Source organism: Phacochoerus africanus, chromosome 8 (genome assembly GCF_016906955.1).
Source record: "Phacochoerus africanus isolate WHEZ1 chromosome 8, ROS_Pafr_v1, whole genome shotgun sequence".
NCBI lineage: Eukaryota > Metazoa > Chordata > Mammalia > Artiodactyla > Suidae > Phacochoerus > Phacochoerus africanus.
Genome location: NC_062551.1, coordinates 96837233 through 96864321, shown reverse-complemented (window position 1 = coordinate 96864321; position 27089 = coordinate 96837233). Strand labels below are relative to the sequence as shown.

The 27089-nt window shown below is 51.4% G+C and overlaps 2 protein-coding genes and 1 long non-coding RNA gene across 5 annotated transcripts in view; all 3 read left to right on the top strand.

The window, feature by feature from the left end:
* IMPA2 (inositol monophosphatase 2) overlaps positions 1-712 on the top strand; it is a 29889-nt gene extending 29177 nt beyond the window's left edge. The window contains exon 8 of the mRNA XM_047793664.1: positions 311-712. Within this exon, the coding sequence (XP_047649620.1) occupies positions 311-426 (116 nt within the window). The 3' untranslated portion in view covers positions 427-712. The remainder of the gene's footprint in view (positions 1-310) is intronic.
* Positions 713-780: 68 nt separating this feature from the next.
* Positions 781-27089, top strand: CIDEA (cell death inducing DFFA like effector a). 3 transcript variants are annotated; one of them, XM_047793666.1, is made up of 5 exons: positions 781-832; positions 20947-21091; positions 21827-21973; positions 24937-25118; positions 26712-27089. In XM_047793666.1, exons 1-5 carry the CDS (start codon positions 807-809, stop codon positions 26857-26859), a joined length of 648 nt encoding a protein of 215 aa, XP_047649622.1. In that variant the 5' UTR covers positions 781-806; the 3' UTR covers positions 26860-27089. The 3 variants fall into 3 exon arrangements, with proteins under 3 accessions (XP_047649622.1, XP_047649623.1, XP_047649621.1); XM_047793667.1 differs by lacking the exon at positions 781-832 and adding an exon at positions 12929-13005 and having other exon boundaries at positions 24964-25118; XM_047793665.1 differs by lacking the exon at positions 781-832 and adding an exon at positions 12929-13005.
* Positions 990-3083, top strand: LOC125134398 (uncharacterized). The gene is made up of 2 exons (XR_007136626.1): positions 990-1868; positions 2056-3083. It is a non-coding gene; the product is annotated as an uncharacterized LOC125134398 (long non-coding RNA).

Below are 27089 nucleotides of genomic sequence, written 5' to 3'. Positions count from 1 at the left end.
GGGCCGTCAGCAAGCCCCCCTTCAAGACCTACTGGGTCCTGGGAGCCCCCCTGCAGCGAGAACTCCCCCCTGTCCTGGCCTAGCGTTCTTTGAATCTCAGGCCTGAATGCTGGACCTTAAGCCACTCTCTCCCAGCCCAGCCTCTGAGTCACTGCTGGTCCTGTAGCATGGACAGAACCCAGGTTGGGGCAGAGCAGGGATGAGGCTCCACCCCTTCGGGCCACCTCCCACCTGGAGCTGCATGGCTGGGCTGTTTGGGGTCAGGCGCCCCCTTCCTGACCCAGGCACCCTCTCCTCCCTCTGTCCCCAGGCGGCCCCCTCGACCTCATGGCTTGCAGAGTGGTTGCTGCGGGTACCCGGGAGATGGCAACCCTCGTTGCTCAGGCCCTACAAACGATTAACTATGGGAGGGACGACGAGAGGTGAGGGGAGCAGACGACAAGGACACGCCCCAGGAGCTGGTGAGGTCCCCAAGGTCAAGTGTCTCTGTATGAGGCCACATCTCAGCCTCAGCGGGAACCTCTCTGTAATATCAGTAGCCTTGTTCAGGTCAGTCCAGTCCTTACTGGGCCGAGACCCAGCTCTCATAGGACGCGTGTATTGATGATGTAAATCTCAGGTAATAAGGCTTTAAAACTGCTGTTCAGGCAGACTTGTTCTCAGCGACAGCCCCAGGGCACTTCAGAATGCAATAAATCAAACAATGATGCTCTGCTCGTGTTTCCCTCAAAACCCACAGGCTCTTTAGGGAAGTAAACATATTACAGCCCAGAGCTGACCTGTTTGCTGTCTGCCTGCCGCTGTTGATGAAAACAACATCAGTAACAATCACGTTAGTATTTAAAATCCAAGATTTTTTGCTTTGTTTTGTTTTGTTTTGTTTTTGTCTTTTTGCCATTTTCTTGGGCCACTCTCACAGCATATGGAGGTTCCCAGGCTAGGGGTCAAATCAGAGCTGTAGCCGCTGGCCTATACCAGAGCCACAGCAACGCAGGATCTGAGCCACATCTGCGACCTACACCACAGCTCCGCAACCTCACGGTTCCTAATCGGATTGTTAACCACTGCGCCACGACGGGAACTCCTAAAATCCAAGATGTTGATCAGACTGACGAAAGGCTAACCAAAACCAGGTAGACCTCTAAAATGCTGTTGTTTTGTGATCGATTTAATGAGGAAAAATTGGAAACTATTTCCTGGGCCTTATTTTTGTCCTCTTTAGGAGGAGGAACTGTCTATAACAGTAACTGATAAGGATATTGGCTGGCTGGCCACGTGTCTTTTCTGAAATTTAAGGATTGAGAACGTCAGTCTGAAGACAGGAGGTGCCACCCCGCACTTCATTTTCTCCCTCGTGTTCCTAATTTGCTGTCTGCTGTAATGACAGAGTTTAGAGCCACCCTGGCACCTGCTGTCTCTGGTTTCTAAACTGCAGAAGTTGGCCTATAGAGTGACCCCAGGCTCTTTCACCAGACCAGCCTGGACCTTGCTCTCCACTTCTCACCAGACATGGCTGGGTGTGCCCCCGTCTCCCTGCACAGGGCAGGTGCACCAGGCCCCACTCACAAACGTGGTGGACCCAAGGGGATTCCCAAGGGACTGTTCTCTTTCAGAGTCAATTCCTCAGATGCCTCACCTCCCCTACCCCTGGGGTCACTGGGTGGTACCTTAGCTGTCTTAAGGAAGGAGTTTTCTGATCTGAATGGGGGGGCCAGGTGAGCCCCCGAAAGGCACACCGTTCAAGGGCCCAGACACATGAGGACTCACCACCCTCGCCATCAGCAGCTTCAAGATTGATCCAGAAGGAACTCCAGGAAAGAGGGAAGGAGGACAGATGTGGAAGCTGAGGCCCAAGTGTAGGAGAGGAGGTGGGTTGTAGCAAGAGAGTCCCACGTTCCAAACCCAGGCATGCAGGTCGTGGTGTCCACAGGCTGAAAGGTGGGGGAGGGACAGGACCACTGGCTCTGGGCTGGAGGAGAGCCCAAAAGGATTCGGTTCAGAGGGAGAGGGGATTGGAGGCTGGGAGACGTGGTGCCTGAAGGGATGTGATTCCAGCCTCCAGGAACAGCTGATGTTGCCACAATCTGGACCTCTCCAGAGCCTGATGTCATGTACAAGCTCACAAACCAGCAGATATGTGTGAACGGGGTGCTGTCCCAGGGATGTCACCAGTCCACCCGCTGACAACCTTGGCTGGAGTCTTCAGTCAAAACATAGGGTGTGGGAGGGGGGTTGGGGGGGAAGGACAGCAGGCAGAGGAGGGGCCCACATCCTGCCACCTGGAGGTCCCCCCTGCCCTCCCTCAGGGTGGGGGCCATGTGCCAAGCCAGCTGGGGCTGGAGTCATGTGTGGTGCAAGAGGGTTGGTGCCATGGCTCCTGGCTGGCTGGAAGTCTGGTCCCTGGGCACGTGGACAACCTTTGCTGTCTCTTGGCTTGGAATAGCCTCCATCTGTGTTTCTTCACGGCCTCTGAGAAAAGCCTGAGCTTCTGCTCACTGTGCTGCTGCCGTGGATGTCCATCTGTTACCATACTGGCTGGGACAAATTTCCGGTCAGCAGCAAGGCTGATGCAAAAAATGAAGGAAAAGGTCTGGGCCACCCTGGTTTCATATTTTGAAAAAACATCATGCAGTGTCTGTGCAGCAGTGTTCACAACTCCCCCAAGGGAGAAGCAACCCAAGCCAGTGGAATATTATTCAGCCCTAAAAAAGGTAGGAATCTAGAGGACGTCCTGGTCAGTGAATCAGACCAGACACAAATGGGACCCCATTTATATGAAGGACCTAGAGCAGTCAAATTCATGGCGACAGAAAGATGGTGGGGGCCAGGGACAGGGGAAGGGGATTATCGTTTAAAGGGTATAGACCAGCTATTCTTCAATACATTTTTTTTAATTAAAAAAGAATAAAGGTTATGGAGATTCTGTTTTGCAAGAGGAAACTGTTCTGGAGATCTGTTGCACAGCAGTGTGAATATACTTAACACCACTGGATGGTTTGCTTATTAAAATGGTTAGATGATAAATTCTATGGCACGTGTTTTTTACCAAAAATAAAAATGTTTTACAGTTATTTTTAAACATATGATGACTACCAGTCATACTGTTCTCTTTTTTACAGCATATTTATGTACCTCATATTTTGCCTTCTCTTTTATTTAGATGTAGTTTACATGCAATAAATCACATCATTCTTGTGTGTGGTTTGATGCACACTGACCACTCCAGTCTTTCACTATAAGTATAATATTAGTGGTAAAGTTTACAAGTTTTTTGCTGTTGTTGTTGAGGTAAATTCACATACCATAAAAGTCACAATTTAAAAATTTACACTTCCATGGGTTTTAGTGTATTCACAAGGTTGTCTAACCATCATTACTGTCTCATCACCCCAGAAAGAAATCCCATAATCCTTAGCAGTCACTTCCATCCTCCTCCCCGCTCCAGCAACTACTCACCTATTTTCTGTCTCTCTGGAGTTGCCTGTTCTGGATATTTCTGGCTTATTCCACTTAGAACAATGTGTTAAGGTTGATTCCTCTTGTAACAGGTATCTATCCTTTATTCCTTTTTTTTTTTTTGTCTTTTTGCCTTTTCTAGGGCCACACCCGCAGCACATGGAGGTTCCCAGACTAGGGGTCAAATCAGAGCTGTAGCCGCCGGCCTATGCCAGAGCCACAGCAACATGGGATCTGAGCCGCGTCTGCGACCTACACCACAGCTCACAGCAACGCCAGGTCCTTAACCCACTGAGCAAGGGCAGAGATCAAACCCACAACTCATGGTTCCTAGTCAGATTCGTTAACCGCTGAGCCATGACAGGAACTCCTATCCTTTATTCCTTTTTATGGCTGAATAATATTCTGTTGTATGGCTCCATCACATTCTTTTTGTCCATTTATCACTTGATGGATAGTTGGGTTGTTTCCACTTTTTGCCGTTATGAGTAATGCTGCAGTAAATATTCATGTACAGATTTCTGTGTGAACATATGTTGTCAACTTTTTTTTGCCTATAGACCTAGGAATAGAATTGCTAGAGTACATGGTAACTCTTGGTCTAACTTTTCGAGGAAAGACCAAACTCTTTCCACAGCAGCTGCACTATTTCACATCCCCACCATCCATGTGTGAACCTTCCAATTGCTCCGCATTGTCAGCGACCTTTGTTACTTTATGTTGGTTTTGTGTTTGATATTAGAGCCATCCTAATGGGTGTGGCTTTGATTTGTGTTGACAGCCTCCCTGTCCCTTTGGTTTGCGTTGCCCTCCCCCCGATGACTAATTGTGTGGCGCCTCTCTTCACGCTGATTGGTCATCTGGACATCTTCTCTGGGAGTGTGTCTATTCCTACCCTTTGCCCATCTTTAAACCAGGTCCCTCTGCCCATACTTTCATTGATTTTTTCTTGGCAGTGCCCACAGCCAAATCCCTGGGCTAAGGATCAAACCCACACCACAGCAGTAACCAGAGCCACAGCAGTGACAACATGGGATTCTTGACCTGCTGAGCCACCTGGGAACTCCTGCCCATATTTTATGGTTGAGTCGTGAGGGTTCTTTACATATTCCAGACACTAGACCTTTATCAGATTTATGACTTACGAATATTTTCTCCTATTTTGTGAGTTGTCTCTTTACTTCCCATGTGAGCGTCCTTGGACTCATGAAAATGCTTCATTTTGATGAAGTCCAGCATAGTAGGTGTTGTTTAGACCCCCCCATAATCAGGCTGAGAACGTTCCCTTCTAGTTTCCCCAGAGTTCTTATCATGAATGGGTGTTAATTTCATCAAACGCTGTCTCAGCATCTGCGGTAAGGATGGTTTTTCTTCGAGTCTGTTGATGTGGAGAATGATCTGGATAGATTTTCAGATGTTGAAACTGCCTGGGAAGGTCATGACTATAGGGTGAGCCCCCTTCCTGTGTCTGCTGGCCATCTGCCTGTCTCCTGGGGACTGGCTGCCCAAGTGCCTCGTCCACTTTTTTTTTTTTTTTTCCGGACCACATTCACAGCATATGGAAGTTCCCAGGAGGCTATAGCTGTACTGGATCTTTAACCCACTAAGCGAGGCCAGGGATCAAACCCATATCCTCCTGGATACTAGTCAGGTTCATTTCCACTGAGCCACAACAGGAACTCTCCTCATCCACTTTTTATGACTATCAATTTATTAGGATTATTGTTTGATAAACAGAACATTTAAAAATGTAATGAACTCCAACTTACGAAATTTTTGTTTTGTACTGAGTGCTTTCTGTGCCGCATCCAAGTCTTTGTCTCCCCTGAGGCTGCAAAGATTGTTTCCTGTTTTCTCCTAGAAAATGTATGGTTCTCATTCATACTGAGGTCTGTGATCCATCTTAAATTCATTTTTGTGGCTGAAGTCCCTGAGATGGGTCCCAGGTTCACCTTTTTTTATGTGAGTACCAGATGTTGCAGTCCTGTTTGCTAAAAATACCTCCCTTCCACCATGGGGTTGACTTTGGCCCTCAGGTGGTGTTACTTTTCTTTTAAGAATGTTCTATAGGGCATTCCCATTGTGGCTGAATGGGTTACAAACCTGACTAGTATCCATGAGGATGCGGGTTTGATCCCTGGCCTTGCTCAGGGGGTTAAGGATCCAGCGTTGCTGTGAGCTGTGGTGTAGGTCGCGGTCCCCATGTTGTGGCTGTGGCGTAGGCCAGCAGCTGCAGCTTGGATTCTACCCCTGGCCTGGGAACATCCATATGCTGCAGGTGTGGCCCTTAAAAAGAAAAAAAAAATACCATAATTATTTGCACAGAAGGAACTAACGAGCATTCTGAGCTAGTTTTTTAAAATCAGTGACCAATTCATATTTGAATTAGTAATTCATGCATGTGGTTTAAAAGACACAAAATACAGAGTGTGCCCAAAATGTCATAGATAAAAATTAAATTTTGTTTCTATCTCCGCCTCTCATATCCCAGTGTTCTCCACTGAGGCAAATGCTCTTAGTGGGTTTTGAACAACTTAAAAGTCAGGCTTCCTGTAACCCAACATGGAGATGCTGATGGAGGCCTGTGAGTGTGTGAGTGTGAGTGTGTGTGTCACAGGTTCCAGGCATGGCCTGGTGTTACAAACAAGTCCTCACTCCTTCTAAGGGTTCATTCACCTGAGAGTTAGAAGCAGCACCTGAGAATACTTGGCAGGCCCTGTTTTCATCTCTTGCTCCCTTGTGTAGGTAAAGAGAAACATCGTATGCTAAGTTTGAAGTTCACACAAAAGTGGAAAGCAATTTTTTGCTTTTTTTCCTGGCTTTTGGACAATATTTCTGGACAAATTCATCAGATCCATATACCAAATGAGTTTCAAAAATTGCAAATTTATTAGGGCAAAAGGTGGAGGGGCTCAGGACGCCAATAATAATTTGTATTCATTTCTTAAAAAGCAAACAAGTATCGCATGTAGTGTTTCAGTACTGAATGCAGCCTGTAGACAGCTTGTATCGGTGGCCTGATTCCTCCTCCCCTGAGCCGTCTTCCCTGTTGCTCGATCCTCAGGATCCCTGCCCCGTCGCAGGTTGGCTTTGGATATAAAGAGGAAGGTGGGTCCTGGGTGTTCCCCAGGAACAGGGCAGAAAGGATTCAGGTGTATTAACAGAATTTCCTTTCTACGAAAGCTGCTCCCTTTCAGAATTCTTGGCTGCCAAATTCAGACACATGATTTGATGAGTGTGCTACTAATTCACAAAGCGAGAGCTGCAAACACATGCTCCATTAATGGCTCTCATATAAATCCTCCTGAGCAGTCAAAACTTGGCCCCTTCACACAAGTGCTTTTTGTTCTGGCCCCAGTGCTACAGGCAAAGCTGGGCTGCCCCACCTGGGAAGGAAGCATCTGTCCAAGATCACGTCTAATGTCTTAACCAAAGGCACTGAAGGCTGAGCCTCACAGTGGAGGTGGCTGGGGACCATGAGCCCTGGGAGGAGCTTGGACATACAGAAGCTGAGGATTGTGGCCTCCTCCCCAGGCCCCCAGTCACTGTACCTCATCCATCCCCTAAGACACTGAACCCTGTCAAGGAAGACAGGGAGCAGTGTCCAGTTGGGGCCACCCAACCTGACAGGTCAGTGGGGGCGGGGTATTCCTGCCAAGTGGAAGGGGCGGTGCCTGGGAGAGCAGGGTGCACGCTCCAGACAAGGGGTAGCAGAGAGGGAGGCCGGGACACTGCAAGGATAGGGCGGGAGCACTGGGGCCTCAGCTTGATTCCCCAGTGTACAATTCTGAGACACCTGGAGCTCACAGGTGGATGGAGAAGATAAAACACACAAATGATAGGGGATTTGATGAGTAGGTTCCTGGACTTGGAGCCAATGCATCCAGATGACCATTTCCATGTTTGTGAGACATATTCTGAGATACTTTCCCCTATCGACCAAGAGATAGGATAGTTTATACTCCCACCCACAGAAAATATAAATTCCTGTTTTGTTGCACCCTTACCGGTGTTGATGGTTTTAAAATATCTACTGAAGAATGGGGAAGTGCATCCTCTTACTGTTCAAAGTTCTGGTCCTCTGATCGATAGCAAGCCTGGACATTTTCTTAAGCACTTTTTTTTTTTTTCTCTTTAGGGCCACACCTGTGGCATATGGAAGTTCCCAGGCTAGGGGTTGAATGGGAGCTGCTGCCGCTGGCCTACACCACAGCTCACAGCAACACCAGATCTGTAACCCACTGAGCAAGGCCAGGGATGGAACCTGCATCCTCCTGGATACTAGTAGGTTTCTTAACCCGCTGAGTGACAGTGGGAACTCCATCTCAAGTACATTTCTCATGATCTACTCATTTTCCCTTTTTTTTTTTTTTTTTTTGTCTTTTTAGGGCTGCATGCACAGCATATGGAGGTTCCCAGGCTAGAGGTCGAATCAGAACTTTCGGCCACAGCAACACCAGATCCAACCCTCATCTGTGACTTACACCACAGCTCACGTCAAAGCTGGATCCTTAATCCACTGATCAAGGTCAGGGATTGAACCTGTGTCCTCATGAATACTAGTCAGATTTCATTTCCGCTGAGCCATGATGGGAACTCATTTTCCCATTTTTGAAAAATATTTTTATATTCTTTGAAAAGGTAAGTTTTTACAGGAGTTTTGAAGGAAAGCATAAAGTTATTAATGTGACTAAGATGGGAGCCTGAATACTGGTCAGGATGAATCAAAGTGGCCTCTGATGAAATCTTTGAACGTATAGACCCTCAGAGCGGACAGCGCCCCTTCTTGGTGTCACACCCAAGAAACACCCTGCACATAGAATGCGGGGTGAACATGGCTGAGTTCAGCGCTGTTTATACACGTGAACAAAGGAAAACTAATCAGTATTTGGCAAGAGGGGGAATGTTAAATAGAGCTTGTCCTATACATGCTGTGCAGTATATGCAGAAAGTCTAGGCTGGATCCATGTGCACTAGACACGGGTGAGCACAAGGCACAGCAGTATGTATAGCACGGTACCGTCACCACACAGTGACCCTCAAGTTAGGTGTTTATTAATGGCAGAGTGGTAATCGCATGGAAGGACTTGGATCAAATGAGGAACCGGGCAGGAAAGGGGCTAGAACTGGCGACAGTGGTCTAAGAAGACCCTGCCTTATCTGTACAGTTTTAATCCAAATGCTTCATAATGATGACAGGGTGTCCATGTTTTACTTACAGAGTTCAAGTTTCACTGAGACCTTTGTAGGAGGTGTGGACACTGTGTGTGAAGAGTTGTGCTGGTTTCCACACACGTGGTGGACGCTGGTGGAGCTCTGCTTTGCCCTGTGCCCGGTTGGGGAAGGCCAGGCACGGTCAGCCTGGATGAGCCCCAAACACGGCCTCCTTTGGGCCCTTTGGAGAGAAAATTCCAATTGAAGTTAGCAAGAAAGAACATCACGTTTGTTCTTATATTTGGAAGGAAAGGAAACATCCCCACCCAGTAATGATGCAGCCATAGGAGATCAGGCAGGGGTGGGGGCCAGGATGCCGGGTGTTCTCAGTGCAAGGCCTGGCCGGTCCCCCATTGGGGGCCATTCCCCAAAATGGAACCCCCAAAGTGGTTGGTTGTAGGTGTCTCTGGAGAAGAGGCTATGGTTTGCGTGGATATTAAGGGATCTGGGGCCCTAAAGGCTGAGAACCACTGTGCTGGGGCCTCAGTGTCATGGGCATGAGTTATAACTCAGCACCTTGGTCTTCACACAGGCTGCACCAGACACTGAAATCCTAAAGTCCATCCCAGAATAGAAGGACTTCCACTTCTAGTTCAGTTGGAAAAACAGTTGTCTAGACTGAGAGCTACTTGCACACCCAGCCTCCCGCAGCCTCATGTCCAGCACAAGGGCCAAGTGTTCAGGCAGCCAGTTCTGTGGGTCTCCCAGCTGGACTCAGGCCGATGGGGTGGCCCATCCAGGGTCTCCCTTGGCCAGTGGCAGGGCTGGCACTCAGGTCCAGCTCTCCAGCACACCTTAGCGTCTCCTCCACTCCTCCCAGGGTTGGTTATTCTGTGGGTGGTATTTTGACCCCACTAAGAAAGACTGGTCAGCTGCCTGAACATTCATACATCACCGCAGGCTCATTGGCCCCTGGAGTGGTAGGTGTGAGGGGCTGAGGCCATTAACTCCCCCACTAGAACTCAGTTCCTCCTTCTTAAGTGTGATTCCTGATCTCACTCCTGAGCTGGTGGGAAAAACAAGACACCTTTCGTCAGTCCAGCAGTGCTCCCCAATCTTGTGAAAATTCACCTTGAGTTAGTTACCCAGCTCAGGACAAAGGCACAGTTCTGTGTGTTTGTGACTTGGTTTCAGAGGCACTGTCACCCAGACCCGCCCTGGTGGAAATGCTGATGGTCAGGCTAGACCTTTGCACAAGCCCTAGTCGCACCTTCTGTGAGGGACAAATCTGTATCTGAACCGCAGTCCTGAGATTCCCGCATCTTCCATCCTCTCAGAGGTGCCCCTACCCACCCGTGCCTCTGTCCCCCCCAGCTTCTAACCCTGGCTGCCCTGGAACATTGTGGTCGATGGATAAAGATATGCTGAGTGATGCTGAGTGAGAAAGGAGACCATAGATGACCTGTGCTGGACAGGCCCCCACCTCCACCCCCACACACAGCCACGACCAGCCCTTTCCAGCTCCTTGCAGCACCCTGGGCTTCACAGCCTTGCCCTTTGGAGCACAACCTGTTCCTGCCCTCCAACCTCTCCACATACCCTCCTGGGGCAGCCCATCCACTCGCGTGGAGCAGACAGGGGGCTGGGAGGCCTTGACTTCCTGCCTCAGAGGCTCCAGGGTGTGTCCCCTGGGACCACATCCTCCCCACATCTCCATCCAGGGTGACCCCCAGGCCCTCGGGTTTCAATATAATCTCAACCTCAGCTGCAAACTTAACCCCCCCACACACACACACCGTGTTTCTCATTCAGTTAGGGGCCTTGCAGGCCCCCAGTTACCCCACCAAGAATCTGGGCCTGATCTCCAGCTGCTTGCATCTGGTTCTTCACCAAGTGGGAAACGTCCCTGCCCCTACCCCTCTCCGTGCCCACTGTCAGCCCAGGTCTCCCCATCATCACATACAGGCTCCCTGTGTCACCCAGGCCAGCCTCCGAGCCACCCAGAGTTTGTCTCAAATCTGTCTGCTGGGCCCCATCTGCGTGTGTTCAGGGCTGTGCAGATTCTTCCCGAAAGTGGATCCCATTCCGACCTGTCTGGTCAAGAACCCTGGCAGGCTCACCACTCACGCCTGCTACCCTCACCCATCCTCCCAGCCCCTGCTCCAGGAGGCCCCTGCCCCTCCGGGGCACCTTTGGCAGATTTCAGCCTTCAGGCGGCTTTCCCGTGTTACTGCTGCCGCAGCACCGCATTTGCCCATCCTTCAGTCAGTCACTTACAAGCCCACACGGCGGCCCCAGGAATGAGTGATGAATTGCACCTGCTGCCAGGATCAGCTCCACGTGCGTAAGGCCCCTGTGCACCTGACCCTCACTGCCCCAGAATGGGCCCAACACGCTTGTCCCTTAGTGGCGTGCCATGCATGCAGAAGGCATCAGTGAATCCCAGTGTTAGGTGGGACTGGGAGGTCACTTTTGTTTCATTAGGAGAGGCAGCATCAGGGGTATGTGTGACAACGTTTGTTTCTTTGGAGGTGCAAGCTGAAGGATTTGTTTAGGAGGTTCAAATAAAAATACAGATAAAAAAACAAGCAACTATGTCAACATGTTAATGGTGGTTGAATCCAGGCACTGGGTGTAAGGATGCTCATGTTACATTCTTTCCGTATGTCTTTATAGTTGAAATTGTTCACAGTAAAAAGTTTTTGAAAGGCGAGTTGACTTGAATTGGTGAGCCCTATTTTCTCACTTATCAAATGGTGTGTCTTAGTCCCTCGAGGCTGCTCTAACAGAATGTGATGGGCAAGGGCTTATTATAAACAGCAGAGATTTACTGTCCACAGTTCTGGAGGCTCAAAGTCTGAGATCAGGGCCAGCAGCACAGGGTTCTGGTGGTGGCGGCCTCTTCCTGGTTCACAGCTGGCCGCCCTCTCACCATGTCCTCACATGGCAGAAGGGGTGAGGGAGCTCTCTGGGGTCTCTTATAGGGGCACTGATCCCATTCATGTGACCCCACCCTCACCACCTAAGCACCTCCCACCCACCCACCCCCATCCAGTGCTGTCATACTGGGCATTGGGATTTGGATTCGTATATGAATGTGGGGACATTCAGGCCCCATTGGGGAGGGGCAGCTAGGGCCCAGTCCTTTTTCCTGGGGCTGGAGAGTTCTTGGCAGGCCCCCGGAGTCCAGGACTCAGGACGGAAATTGCTTTTGGCTCCCACATTCCTCATCTCCGTGACACCAGTGACCCTCAGGGCAAGACGAATGTTTGTTTCTATGATTAAAAGGAGGAAAAGTATGGGCAGAAGGGCCAGCTCTGCTAGTCAAGTCAGTCGGGACCAAGGCAGAGGTCAGGCTGCAGCTCTTTGGAAATATGGTTTGCAGCAGGGCCCAGGCAGGCTGATAAGCAGAGGGCCAGTCATTGACTGAGTGCAGGGCAGGCTCATCAGAGGAGGTTACTCCTTTTAAAGGGCAGGCTGGTGGCCCCGCGGTGGTGCAGTGGATTTATGAACCAGCTTGTCTCTATGGTGGTGCCAGTTTGATCCCCAGCCTGGTGCAGTGGATTAAGGACCCAGCCTTGCCAAACTGTGGTGTGGGTCACAGCTGCAGCTCCGATCCCATCCCTGGCCCGGGGACTTCCATATGACACAGGTACAGCCAAAATAAATAAATAAAGGGCCCAGGTTGTGGCACTGCCCCTACTCAATGTGCTCAGGGGTCTGCTTCAAGTTCTCAGTTAAGAGCTCTGGAGGGAGTTCTGGCATGGCTCAGCAGTAAGGAACACGACTAGTATCCATGAGGACCTGGGTGCAATCCCTGAGCTCGCTCAGGGGGTTAAGAATCTGGCATTGCGTGAGCTGTGCTCTGGAATCCCTGCCACCCCCGCCCTTCTAAGGTCTGAAACACGCCCAACTGCACCTTCCTGTGTGGAGTTCTATGTAAGCCGGACCGGGTTAACCTACCCCCTCGTCCTGGGCTCTGTGTTTCTCTGCGTCCCTTACTCAGAGAAAGTCCTGTCCCTCTGACCCCTCGGGTCCCTCGCCCCCGGTCCGCTTACTGCCCCGGTCCATTTACAGCCCCTCACAACCGAGGCGCACGGTGGGGAAGGTTCTGAGGGGGGGTCCTCGGGGACCGGCGCGCATCCGCACCCTAATCCTCGAGGGGGCCGCCCATCCACAGCTGATGCCACGGCTTCCCCCACTGCCCGGGTGACCAGCGACCTCAGAGGGCCCGCGGAGCGCCTGGGCCGCAGGTCGTGGGAAGGCCGGCCGCCCGAGGGGCGTGGATGCGGGCGGGGCTGCGGCGCTTTTAAGAGGCTGCGCGCCAGGCGGCTGCGCCCAGCTGGGAAGCGGAGCAATGGAGACGGCGCGGGAGTTCGCGGGAGCCCTCCTCAGGCGAGTGCTGCGCTGCCTGCGCCCCCGATCCCCGGTGCCCCGCAGCGCCCTACCCCTTTCGCCTCCTGAGCCCACCTGCCCAGCCCGAGCCGCCCGCAGCCGGCCGCCAGCGCAGGTGTGGCTCCCCAGATGCGCGTGTGTCCACGGAACAGGTGCCGGTGGTGAGTGCAGGAGCGGCCACATCCCTTGCCGCCGCAGCCCCAAGGGCGCGGATGAGACGGGTCCAGGAGGCCTGAGCGAAGGCTCCACCGGGTGCCGGGTCAGGTTTCTCGGGCTCCCTGAGCACGGCGGGAGTTGGGGCGACGCGAGTGGTGCTGGTGGGGAGCGTGGTGTCGGGGCGGCCACCTCCGCTCTCAGGACAGCGCGGGTTCCAGGTCCAAGCGCCCGCCTGGGCCTGGACGCTCCCTGACCCTGCTGGCTGAACCCCCAGGCTTGTAAGGTGGAGTTTGGGGTGAGCGGTGACGCTGCCCAGTGGGGAAGAAGGGCCCCCAGACCCTCGCCAGCTCCAAGCGGGGCCTGACCGAGAACCACAGCACTTTTTTTCTCTCTTGGGTTCTTCTTCTCACCCAGACATCCTTAACCAATCTTTGTCTGTAAAACCCTAAAGATATCAGGTGGTTGTAACTTTACAGATTTAAGGGAGGGATGAGTGAATGGTGCTCATCTGAAGATGTTCAGAGTACTTCAAAAAGATAGAAAGCACTTGAGTTCTTTGAAATGCAGGTTTTCTGAGGTGAGGGGGAAGGAAATGTGATCTGTAAGCTTCTGAACTTGGGTTCTTAAAGGGGGTGACATGCTCAAGATTAGAGACAGCTGCCAACATATGGGGGGGCATCTGTTTATCCTCTGGCTTTCTGGCTGTCTCTTTGAAAACAAACAATGAGGAGTTCCCATCATGACTCAGTGGCTAACGAATCCGACTAGTATCCGTGAGGACCCAGGTTCGATCCCTGGCCTCACTCAGTGCCGTGAGCTGTGGTGTAGGTCGCAGACGTATCTTGGCTCTGGCGTTGCTGTGGCTGTGGCATAGGCCAGCAGCTACAGCTCCGATTCAACCCCTAGCCTCGGAACTTTGAGTGCAGCCCTACAAAGACAAAAAACAAAAACAAACAATGAAAAACAGAAGGTGGGCGACATACTTTTTCATGCATCTTCACTGATGTGCTTCAGGCCAAAAGGAAAAGCCCTTGGGTTTTTTTTCCTGGTTTATTCCTCTTCCTCCAGCTCCACCCACCCCACAGTCCCACTCCCAGGGGTAGCAACTGCTAAGGATTTGCAGTGTGTCTTCCAAACTTTCCTCCCATGGAACTCTCGCAGCACTGAGTTGCTGGGCTGAGCAAGGATGGCAGGAGGGCACTAACGCTGGTTGGTGTGGCCTGGAGCAGGAGGAGTCAAGGCCAGCAGAGTTAACACTGCCCTGCCCTGCCCTTGCCCCTGACCCTACAGCACTATCCCGGACCCCAAATGTCTCTGTGACTGGCTTAGGAAATGTTGGCATTTGACATCTGATTGGCTCGGACAGTCCTGAGTAGGGCGAGGGACTACTTATAGGGGACATGCTGTCGTCCCGTTCCTGCTTCCAGACTCAGCTGCTGTGATTCTTGTTTCTCCGCCTGCTTCTATACACTCTGTAATACCTGCTGAAAGGAACAAATTTGTCTTCTAGTGTCTTTAAAGCCATGTCCAGGCTGCAGACCCGCAGGAGCTGCAGGCCAGGAGACTGCTAGACCTCTGTCTCTTCTCAGTGGTCCTTAAACCTCCTGGTGGAGTATGTCCCAACTCTGTCTTTGATTAGTAAATAACTGCATGTTGCCAAAGGAGGAACCTAGTCCACGTGTCTATTTTTACAGATCATATGGGTATAAGCGCTTATAGGGTCTTAACACGTCATTTGTTTGTTCATCATCTGTGATCAGGAGCCTGAGGTCTCCCATCTCAGCTCTGGACACCCAGGATGTCCCCATGGTGTGTGTTGTCACAGACAAAGCCTGCTCTGACTTTGTGCCCTGGCAGTGGTAACATTCTGAAGTTGTTACAGAGCCCATCTATATTAACGCTTTGTGTAAAATAGCTGCTTTTGTGTCTCTTTCCTTCCTTGGGTAAGAACTCCAGGTTTTCTATAGCTGCCCTCTCAGTACACATTTTACCAGTCTTATCAGTGATATAAACAGGGAATTGAGTTTTCTACAAGCTTATTCCTTCATGGTCTGAACTCTTACTTTAAAAACATTCAGTATTCAAAGACTTCGTGGTCATATATTGGATAGGTTTTCTAGCCAAGCATTTTGCTGGATTGGTCAAGACACAGCTGTGAGCTGCCATAGTCCTGTCAGGCGGCTCCCCATGGGGCCCATGTGTCTGAATGTTGCCTGTCGCCAACGTGTCACTGCTGGTGATTGGGAAGCCTCACTGGAGCCAACACTCCTCTGCTTCCAGCCGAGGGGTGAGGCCCCGCCAAGGCCTAATGGATGCTTTCCAAGCCCCGAACCATTTCTCTGCATTTTCATGGCGGGCTCACCACTTCCCTGCTCCATCCTTGTCACCTGGCTTTGGGCACAGTGTGTGCTTTACTGCTTCACGTGGGCCTTCCTTGTCTACCTGACAATGAAATTTGGGGCCCTGTTCCCGGACCCACCTTTCTCCTCCAGCACTTGTAGAACACACATCAAGAGTTCCCATGGTGGGAGTTCCCGTCGTGGCGCAGTGGTTAACATATCCGACTAGGAACCATGAGGTTGCGGGTTCAGTCCCTGCCCTTGCTCAGTGGGTTAACGATCCGGTGTTGCCGTGAGCTATGGTGTAGGTTGCAGACGTGGCTCAGATCCCACGTTACTGTGGCTCTGGTGTAGGCCAGTGGCTACAGTTCCGATTCAACCCCTAGCCTGGGAACCTCCATATGCCGCGGGAGCGGCCCAAGAAATAGCAAAAAGACAAAAAAAAAAAGAGTTCCCATGTTGGTGCAGTGGTAAGGAACCTCATCAGGCTCCATGAGGTTGCAGGTTTGATCCCTGCCCTCGCTCAGTGGGCTAAGGATCCGGCATTGCCGTGAGCTGTGGTGTAGGTCACAGACACAGCTTGGATCTGGCATGGCTGTGGTGTAGGCCGGCAGCTGTAGCTCCAATTAGACCTCTAGCCTGGGAACCTCCATATGCCAAAGGCATGGCCGTAAAAAGTAAAAAAGAAAAAAGAACAAACAGCAGCCCAGACGCCTACGACCTATGGGGCCAGCTTCTTTCCACAGCAATGGACTTCATGTTGTCGGCTGTCAGCCTGTTTATCTCACATGCTGACAAGTTGAGGGGAAAATACAGACTTCCCTGTCCCCTCACTTCTGGGAGGCATGCCCCCTCGCAGTTTTCAAGAATGTTCCGTGAAATCTGACGTCTCTTATCATCATGATTTCCTTGAAACTATCCATTTCCTTGAACAGCCGTTTCCTTGTTGTTGTCATTTTTCCGTGTAGTGAGGCGGTTTCCCTCCTGCTCCCTGTGACTGGCTGCACGTTCCAGGGGTGAGAGGCCGGCCAGCAGGGTGCGAAGCTAAAAGTCAGATTCAGAGGCTTTTCGGGGCTCTTGCGTCAACTTCGATGCAGTAAAACATGCAGGGAGGAGAGCAGCACGTTTTTTGGCATCATGCTAGAGGCCAGGGGCATAAATTATCCCATTAAAAGAGGACCAGGATTGAGCTGGATTCATATGCCGCTTTGTTCGTTGAGGTAGTTGACCCTGCCGTTCGTTCATTTTGCTGGAGCAGGGTAAGCACTCAGAGTACTTGTTAAGCAGGCTTAGTGTACCTCAGATTTCGCTTAACCTCTTTGTGTATCTTTTGTAAGATAGTCTTGATCATATGTAATTCAGCTCATCAAATCACTCGCCCTGCTACTTGAAAAAAAAAGGGCCGAACTTGACCTTCACGTCTGCAGGACTATCTTAGGTGGCTTCTCAGCCTTTGTTCCAACTGTGACCCAGTTCTCAGGGGGAAAGAAGAGCACAGACTGGGTTCTTCTCTGTCAAGGACGGTCTCTGAGGGCAGCCAGGAGGGAGGCCCAGGACTGACTTCAAGTCCTTATCTGGTCAAAAGTTAAAAGACAATGAGGGCTTTGTGGTTGGCGGAGCTGGGTCCCTGGATCATGGTTGCCTACGGAGGCATGAACCTCTGCAGCTGGTGAGCAGGTGCAGTACCATGATGAACTGGGTCAGTGCTTTGGTGCCCGTGGTGTGCCATTGACCTCCAGGGCCCAGGTTCTGAGATATGAGCTTTGTCCCTGTTTCTCCTGCTAAGCCTCTCACCCGGGGAAGCACAGCCCCAGGTGGACAAAGCAGTAACTCCCTGCTATGGGGCGGGGGCGGGGGGGGGGGGGTCCTTGCGCCCAAGGAGGGTCTCGTGGGTGGGGTGGGATCCCCCTACCTGGCTGGCCATCGCCTGGAGCCGTATCAGCAGAGTGCTGGTCCCTCTTCCCCAAGAGCCCAGGTCCAGACGCTGTCTTCAGGTTAGGAACAAGGCAGGTCCCAGCTGTCAAGCATCACGTGGATCATCCTTGCTGGTCCAGCTGACCAGGGCACCAAGGAAGGGGCTGAGCGAGGTCTCTGTGGCATCAGCTCAGCGGGACATGGCCCCTGGCTGGTTGTATTGTGTAACCTGGGAGCCTGTGTAACTCCCTGGAACAGGGGCAGAGGTCCAGAGCCATGTGACAGGCCCTGCTGGGTTGGGTCAGGCATGGACTCCCTCTGTGGGCCTCTCGTTCCGGTGGGAAGCCCCCTGGGGACCAGTGACTGGACACAGCCTCCTTGCAGCTGCCCCACTGGACACAGGCTGGGCTGTGACCTAAAAGAGCCAGGCTAAGGGCAGAGAACCCCCCCGCCACATACGCCAACTCTCCCTCACCCTCTCCGCCGTGTTTATCACTTGGGACTTGAACTTCAGAGAGATTCCTTAGTAGCTGAGTGACCTTGAGAAATGACTCCAAGCCTCAGTTTTCTCATCTGAGAAATGGGGTAGCACTTCCCTTGTAAGTTGCGATGAAACTTAGTTAAGACGTAAAGAGCCAGCATGTTGCTGCCCTGTTGGATGCTTGGATACACACAATCACAAGGCCTGAGTGAAATGCCGGCTGAATATCCTTCAGACCAAATTCTTGCTGACAGTCTAGGCAAAGAGGTTGTGGCACCAATTCCAGCATGTAAGGGTGGGGGAGGGGCTTCCCACGGGGCCAGCCCCAGGCATTTCTCAGACGCCAGCAGGGTGTCCTAGGATTCAGCTCAGTTCTGACTCCATGTACCCAGAGAGCACGTGAGATCCCAGGGGGTAAGGGGCAGTCCCCCACTTCAGACACCAGGTTGCCACCTTTGTCCATTAGGAAAGTGCAGTCTAGTTGGGGAAATAAAGCGTAGACAAGTAAATGAGAGTGTGTGTGCTGTCATTTATATATGCAGATGTGTGATATAGAATATAGATAGATAGGTAGACACACGGCGCTGGCAAACAGGTGTCCCTAGAACTCAAGCCTCTGTGGAGTTGATCTCAGCTAATTGCTCTAAGTGTCAGAAAGCAGTGAGGTCCCCACTTGCATCTTCAAGGTTGTCCCCAAAAGAAAGCCCTTTGTTTCATTCTCCTGTACAAGGATTTGTCCCATCTCTCTGAGCTGTTCAGGGTTGGGGGGACAGTGCAGTGACAGATGCGGGTCCTTCAGGGCTGCACAGATAAAACGAATGTCACACATTGATCTCAGTGCCCAGCAGCAACAGCGCCCTGGAACATTGCCGATTCTCTTTGTGTTGTGAATTGTTTCTTTGCGAACGAATGTCCACAGTTCGGGGCAGAGCGCCTCCCGAGTTGCCAGACTGGTCTCAGAGACTAAACCCCCTCCAGCACCACCAGCAAGGCCTATCTGTCAGGTGTTAGTTCAGAGAACTTCTTGGATGTGTGTTTAAAAGCACAGACTGTGGTTTTGCATTTCCTTGATTGCTGTCAAAGTTGCACTGTTTACTCCAGGCAGCCTCTTCCTAGTTACTCAGCATGTGGCCCCCAGCTCAGCTTTAGGAGGCAAAGACCACCTGTGGGGCTGCTCTCCCATCTGAGTTTCTTCATCTGTAAATTGAGAAAACTAGGTTTTCTGAGGATGGAGGTAATATAGAGAGAGCAAAAACATGTGTTTGTTAAAAACTGCCAAAATGACTACGTAATAGCTGTTTTGTATTTATCCCCGATTTTGTTACATTTTTGTAGTTCCTAGGTAACAAAATTTAATTATCAAGGTTGGGGATTTTTTTCCTCAGAAAATTAAAACATGATTTGGTGTTGCTACATTGTCTTTTCCTAGGTGCGTTCTTTTTTTTATGGTGGATTATGATTCAGTTCTTTGATTAATGTAGAACTTGCTCCAAAGTTCCACGTGATAAATGGTCTACAATTCTTGGTATTCTGGAGTTCCCGTCATGACTCAGTGGTTAACGAATCTGACTAGGAACCATGAGGTTGCAGGTTCGATCCCTGGCCTTGCTCAGTGGGTTAAGGATCTGGTGCTGCCATGAGCTGTGGTGTAGGTTGCAGACTCGGCTCAGATCCCAAGTTGCTGTGGCTGTGGCGTAGGCCGGTGGCTACAGCTCCGATTAGACCCCTAGCCTGGGAACCTCCATATGCTGCGGGAACAGCCCAAGAAATGGCAAAAAGACAAAATAAATAATTAAATAAAAATAAATAAGAAAGTTCTTGGTATTCCAATCACAGTGATTACTGTGTTCTGCTGTTCCTTGTTTATCCTCATTTCAAAAAATTGGTTTATTGGAGTTCACGTTGTGGCGCAGGGGAAACGAATCTGACTAGGAACCATGAGGTTGCGGGTTCCATCCCCAGCCTCGCTCAGTGGATAAAGGATCCAGCGTTGCCGTGAGCTGTGGTGTAGGTCACAGACGTGGCTCGGATCTGGCATTGCTGTGACTGTGGCCGGTGGCTACAGCTCCAATCAGACCCCTAGCCTGGGAACCTTCACATGCTGCGAGTGCGGCCCTAAAAAGCAAAAAAAAAAAAAAAGAAAAAGAAAAAGAAAAAAATATTGGCTTATTGCTGTAGTGACTACTATCTGGCCTTTAAGTTTCTGGCTCAGTCTTCTTATTTTTTCTTTTTTTGGCTGCACCCACATTGCATAAGAATTCCAGAGCCAGGGATCAAATCTGAGCCACAGCAGTGACAATGCCAGGTCCTTAGCCCACTAAGCCATAAGGGAACTCGCTGGCTCAGTCTTATTATACAAATGTGTAACTATTTTTATGTGTGCCTAATTCTTTAACTCTGTTTAGCTGCTCCCTGGTCTTGAGAAATCTTTTTTTTTTTTTTTTTAAGGTTTTTCAGCTCTAAGAACCAGGTTTGCAGAATATACTTCTTATTCCTCTTTTGAGTTTGAGGCCCTTACCATGCCTTCTCAGACAGTTACTGCAAGGGCTTTGCATGTTCAGGTAACATAGGTATAATGATAGTTGCGTTGCATTTATTTTATTTTATTTTTGTCTTTTTGCCTTTTCTAGGGCTGCTCCTGCAGCATATAGAGGTTCCCAGGCTAGGGGTCGAATTGGAGCTGCAGCCGCCGGCCTACACCAGAGCCACAGCAACTTGGGATCCGAGCCGCATCTGCAACCTACACCACAGCTCATGGGATCCTTAACCCACTGAGCAAGGCCAGGGATCGAACCTGCAACCTCATGGTTCCTAGTCAGATTCGTTAACCACTGAGCCACAACAGGAACTCCTGCGTTGCGTTTTTTAATATCATATATTTGTTTGTTCCTTATTAGTTATGTGATTTTCAATAATCCCAGCCATTGGCTTTCTTTTAGGTATAAATAGTACCACTGTCTTATTTCTGTGTTTCTTACTTGAGACCTCTCTCTGAGGACTCCTCTTTGAAAGTAACCTGGGATATGTTTTGACTTTTCCCTCCACTTCCAGGCCCCTGACGTTCATGGGGCTGCAGACCAGGAAGGTGCTGCTCACACCCCTCATGCATCCTGCTCGCCCCTTCCGAGTTTCCAACCACGACCGGAGCAGCCGACGGGGGGTGACAGCCAGCAGCCTGCAGGAGCTCCTCAGCAAGGTACGGGGACCACGGTGTGCCCCCACCCCCGGCAGCTCACACGGTCCCCAAACTTGCAGGGGCCTGGGAACAAGACAGAGGGTCTGAGGGGGGCCTTCTGGGGTTAAAAGGAGGGTGTAAAGCAGAAAAGGGGATATTACCATGTTCTTGTCCCATATAAGATTTAGGTACAGACAAAAGCCTTAAAAATCGCCACCAATTGATAATGTGGCTTTATTTCTTTGACAAGGGAGCTTAGAGGAGGCAGACTTTGGAAATCTGCTTTTGGTTAGAAAGGCTGGGGAACAGTGCTTAATCTGAAACAGCATCCCGATCACCAAATAAGGAAGAATCATAGCCTCCAGTGGCGGCAAAGCCCAGACACAGACGCCCGTGGAAACCAGACAGGTGTCCAGCACGCGGGCTCCGCAGCGAGAGAGAGGTGGGCTTTCTAAGGATCACGTACACAGGGTCATTCTTGTTATTTGTCCCAATAAGCAGGACCTTTTAGAAACTGAATGTTATTCCCAGAGATCACGTATATCCTGTCTCTGAACTTCTGAGGAAGTTAGGTCCTGATGCTCCCTAGCTTCTTTCTCTTCAAAGCAAAGACTAAGTCATCGACACCAGTTAAGGTACGTCTTCGCCCTGAAAACCCTCTGCATCAGCCAGTGCTTCTGGAACCATGACCTAGTGCCACTGGTAGGTCCAAACGGAGTCCCTTGCTCCCCTCCTGACTGTGGTGTTCCACCCTAGACCCTGGATGCCCTGGTTATCGCCAGCAGAGTGGTCACTTTAGTGTTGGAGGAAGATGGCACCGTGGTAGATACAGAGGAGTTCTTCCAGATGCTGGGGGACAACACACACTTCATGGTCCTGGAGAAAGGACAAAAGTGGACACCGGTAAGCACTGCCGAAGGCGGCTCCTCTCACCTGCAAAAGTGTGGTCCCCCTTGGCGTTGACCAGCCCTCTTTCTAAGTGTATCCTTTGTGTTCACCTAATAAGCGGATCTGCTACCCTCACAGGGATGCTTGTATTTCTAGGAAACACAGCATCGTTGTGAAATGGGGTTATGTGACTTGGAGTCAGTAATTCTGAGGGACAGGCTTTGGCCAGTGAGTAGCTACAGGTCCTGTGATGGCGTGTGGAATGACCACTCACACTCTGTGACCTCAGGAGGCAGAGAGCTGACATAGCAGGTGAAATCAGGAAGGGGTGTGTAGGTGTAAATGCAGTGATTTAGACAAGCAACAAGTTAGACTAAAGGATTTTATTTCTGGAGTTCCCGTCGTGAGCGTGGCGCAGTGGTTAATGAATCCGGCTAGGAACCATGAGATTGCAGGTTCGATCCCTGGCCTTGCTCAGTAGGTTAAGGAGCTGTGGTGTAGGTTGCAGACGTGGCTGGGATCCCGCATTGCTGTGGCTCTGGCGTATGCTGGTGGCTACAGCTCCAATTAGACCCCTAGCTTGGGAACCTCCATATGCCATGGGAGCAGCCCTAGAAATGGCAAAAAGACAAAAAAAAAAAAAAAGGATTTTATTTCCAAGAAAACTGTAGGTTATCTTGGAAAACACCTTCAAATACAAAGCAGAATAATAAAACATCTTTCTTCTGTATGATTAAATGAAGTTTAAGGAAGAGAAATCCTCAGAGGGCAACATTATTATGGGATCCAGAATCCAAAGAGGAAAGCAAATGCTGAAGCTCTCGTCTCACCTGTGGCATCTCACCCATGGGCAGCCACTGACCCCAGTGCCGGGGCTTCAGCTCTATGGATGCTGGTGGACAGGTGCCCACAAAAGGGACTCTCACAGCTCTCTCCCGAGAATCTGGTCTCAAGGTGCCCTGCTGAGGTTTTAGGGGCTGCTGGTCCTGAAGCACCCAGAGACCTCAGAGGAATCAGCAGTGGAGGGACTGTGCTCACTGAATGCTCGTTCCCCAGCTGGTCCCTTCCTCCAGCCCCGGAACCCACATCCGCCTCCCCAGAATGTATCACTTTATGTGGCAAAGGGGATTGGATATGGGGTGATGATCCTGGATTACCTGGCAGGCCAATGTCATCACAAGATTACCTGGCAGGCCAATGTCATCACAAGGGACAGTCAGTGGGGAGTGACAAGAGGATGGGCAGAGGGACACAGGTGCCCCTGAAGTGGAGACACACAGCCCCAGCAGGACAGCCTGCAGCTCACCTAGGATTCCCAACTTCCAGAACTGTCAGAGGGTAAATGTGAGGTGTTTTAAGACACCAAGCTGTGGCCATTTGTCCAAGAAGCAGCAGGAAACTCATTTGGAAGGGAGGGGTATTTTCTGTTTGGTTTATTTTACTTAGTGGGGGAGCCTGCTGCCCTGTAACAGGTTGACGCTGCTGCATGGGTGGCACTAAGCTGGGCCCAGGGGCATATGTGAGTGTCATGTGGATCCTACACTTCGCCACCTTCCTTGGTATGTAGTGTGGGGGCTGGGTAGGGATTGGATAGGTCCTGCCCCACCTGCAGAAGGTTCTCAGGCCACCTTAGTGGGACTGGGACAGAACTTCAGAGAAGTGGCCACCAGGGGTCTCCCTCCCTCAGTCCAAAGCCTTGGAGAGTCTGGGGCGGGGTGGATCCTGGTTGGGGAAGAGGAAACTGCACACATGTACACCCTGACACCCAGTTAAAAGTCTGAGGTTGTGGGGGTAGGGGGGCATCTTGAGTTTGACTTTCAGGGCCACACCCATGGCATGTGAAAATTCCCAGGCTAGGGGTCGGATGGGAGCTGCAGCTGCCGGCCTACACCACAGCCACAGCCATACCAGATCTGAGCCGTGTCTGCAGCATACACCACAGCTCATGGCAATACCAGATCCTTAACCCACTGAGCAAGGCCAGGGATGGAACCTGAGTCCTCATGAATCCTCGTTGAGTTTGTTTCCACTGAACTACGACGGGAACTTCCGATATATAAACTTTGATGGGTCAGCAGGGAGCGGGGACAGGATTGCAGGTGGACCTCCGCCCCCCGATTCTGTAACCTGGATTTTTAATAACGTTTCCTAAATGACAGATGCCCCTCTGAGGCACCAGGACCCCATGGGCATCACTTTGTGGGCTGCCACCGTTGTGTGTCTGGGGGGCAGAAGAGGGCCTCCAGCAAAAAGGTAATGGGGGCTTTCAGGGGAATGTATGGTTTAGCTTCAAATAGAGTAGATTTGTGTCAGGAAATTTAACCTTCACAGCCTCATTCCTCCCAGTGACTAAGCTTCATGAAAGTTACATGTGGCTTTGCATCCTGGACACTACAGGACAGAGCTTAGTGGGGAAGACGTGTCACAGGCTGTTTATAAACCCAGGATTTGCAGAGGTCTGTGACCTTCTCTCCCAACCTCAGTGTCCAGCGATATCTTTGGTAGACTGAGAGTAGCTCCCGCAAGGGTCCTGAGAGGTCAGCTCTCATCCAGGACAGGAGCTGGAGCATGGCTCTCCCACCAGCTCTGGCTTAGCCGTGGGGTTCTGGCACTTTCTGCAGCTGCCTCCCATGCAGTGGGAATAGCACTCCCGCTGGTCTCTAAGCAGATTGTGTCACGGTCGTGGGCCCGCCCACGTTAACCAGACAGCATGGTGGCCCTGGGTGACCCGTGTGAGGGTGTCCCAAAGCCGAGTCACACTCGTCCCGGTCATTAAACAGCAGATTAGAGAAGGTGCTTGCGCGTGGGTTTGGACCCTGTGACAGCATAAACACACTGATCTGTTAAAACATTCCTTGGGTAACTAGCAGCTTAGTCATGAGCAGATTTTCAGCTGACAAAAGAGAGGAAGGCAGCCTAAAACCCAAACTGCAGGATTACAGTTGGGACGTCCCGAGGCCTCCCTCCTCCTGCCCTAGGCTGGTACCTACATCCCCGCCCTCCAGAAGCCTAAGAGATCGGGAATAGCAAGAGTCACCTTTGACCTGTACAAGCTGAACCCTAAGGATGTCATCGGCTGCCTCAACGTCAAGGCCACCATGTACGAGATGTACTCCGTGTCCTATGACATCCGGTGCACAGGGCTCAAGGCCCTGCTGAGGTGAGAGAACGGGGGTCCCTTGGGGTCTGGATGCGGCAAGCAGCTCGTCCCAGCTCACTCCTCTGTCCCCAGCCCAGCCCCCACCTGATTCTGTGTCACAGAGCAGTTCACTCCTACACCACAGATTTATCCAGAAAACAAGGACTTAAGCCAAAATGCAGTTTCTTTTCCAAAGACCATTAGATACAACGTGAAGCAGGTGGGCAGGTGGCACTGGCATGCTCCCTCCACATGTGCCGCCAGGGCACCCCACAGGCTGGGCCTGGGGGAAACGCATCCTGATCTGTACCCCAGAACCATGTGAACAAATTCTATGTACCAGGAACACTCCTACCATCCAGCCTCTGAGCTCTGCCCTCAGGGGTCCCTCCCGGCCTTGCCTCTGGGCAACCAGCTCTGTGACCTTTAACAGCTTCCTTAAAACTTCTCTGAGCCTCAATTTCATTCTCTTTAAAATGAGTGCACTTGCATAGGCCCTAAATACACCTGCTTCCACCCCTGCAGTAAACCCATCCCTGAGCCTCTAAAGAAGGAACCCCCTGTGGAGGAGGATGGAGGGAGAGGCTGAAGAAGCAGAGGTTTTTGAAGTTAGGTTGAAATGGGACAGGCTGGCACCCAGTGCTCCCTGCACAGCCCCCAAAGGGCCTGCTTCTCTGCTGACCCAAGTGGGCCATGGCTTCCGAGAGGCAGAGCCCCCAAGACCTGGACAACTGTTCCTGTCCTGCTGTTCAACCCTTGACCCCTGCCAGCCACCCCCCATCCCCAGTAGAGCTTCCTCTTTTTGCTGAGATGGGAGAAAACGGCTTAATTGCTTGATTTTTAAAGTGAGACAGAGAGTTATAACCTCCTCAAAGCATAAAGAAAGTAAACCCGGCCCCAAATCCCACCTCGTGGGGTGATTCAGTCTTGTCACTGGTTCTGACCAGCTGCTGGCTCTGACGGCAGCAGGAACAGCCACAGAAGCCATGAGGGCCCCACGTCAGAGTCTTCACCACCCATCCCATGTGGACACCAGTGCCCCAAGCCCTCAGCCCCCTGTGTGGGGGGGAGACCTTAAAACTGGGCTGAGACCTCTTAGCTTTGGCCTCAGTAGAAAATAAAAATGTGAGTGCAAACTGCCTTTTGGTCTGCAACGTCACGAATGCCAGGTCAGCCTTCAGGCTCAGATGCCATGACAGGGCCGAGGCTGGTGTTCCAGCCACCCCAGCCAGCGGTGTCACAGGACTGCAGGTTTACTGGACTCCTCCAGCAGCAAGCTCCATACCCCCAGCCAGGCCACCAAAGGACAGGATAATGTGGGGGTTCCCTGGCCACCTCAGCCCTTTCTAGATACTGAGCAATGGGCCATGTTTGGAAGTGGCCAGTGGAAGGTGGTCCCTGGACAGTGGCAGTGGGAGCTGCTAGAAATGCAGAGTGCAGATCCCACCTGGACCCCAATCAGCATCTGTATCCCAGGCAGGCCTAGGGCTGTGTGAACTGAGAGTGAGCTTCCCAAACGTGAAAGCAGTGGACTGCAGGTGCCCCAGCGTGTGTTGGGGGTGGGGCCCCCCCTGCCTGGGACCCATCCCCAGCCTGACACCCCCTCTCTTGCAGGAGCCTGTTGCGGTTCCTGTCCCACACCGCCCAGGTGACTGGCCAGTGTCTCATCTACATGGGCACGTACGTGCTCCGAATGCTGGCTGACTCGGAGGAGCAGGCGGTGCCTGGCGTGCGCCCTAGGCGGGGGCTCACAAGTGGATAGGGGTGCACAGCATAGGGGCTCTGCCCCCCTTGACCCATCTGATTCCTTTCCAATTCGAAGACACTGTTCGTACATGTGCATCTATGGGCGGTGGTCCCTTCTGCTCAGGAACAGGGGCTTGAGAGCACGTGTCAGGGCGGGGCAGCAGGTGCCCCGTGGGGATGGGGGATAAGGGTCAGCGTGCATGCACAAGGCCCTGGGCTCCTGCAATAAACCCACGACAAAACTTC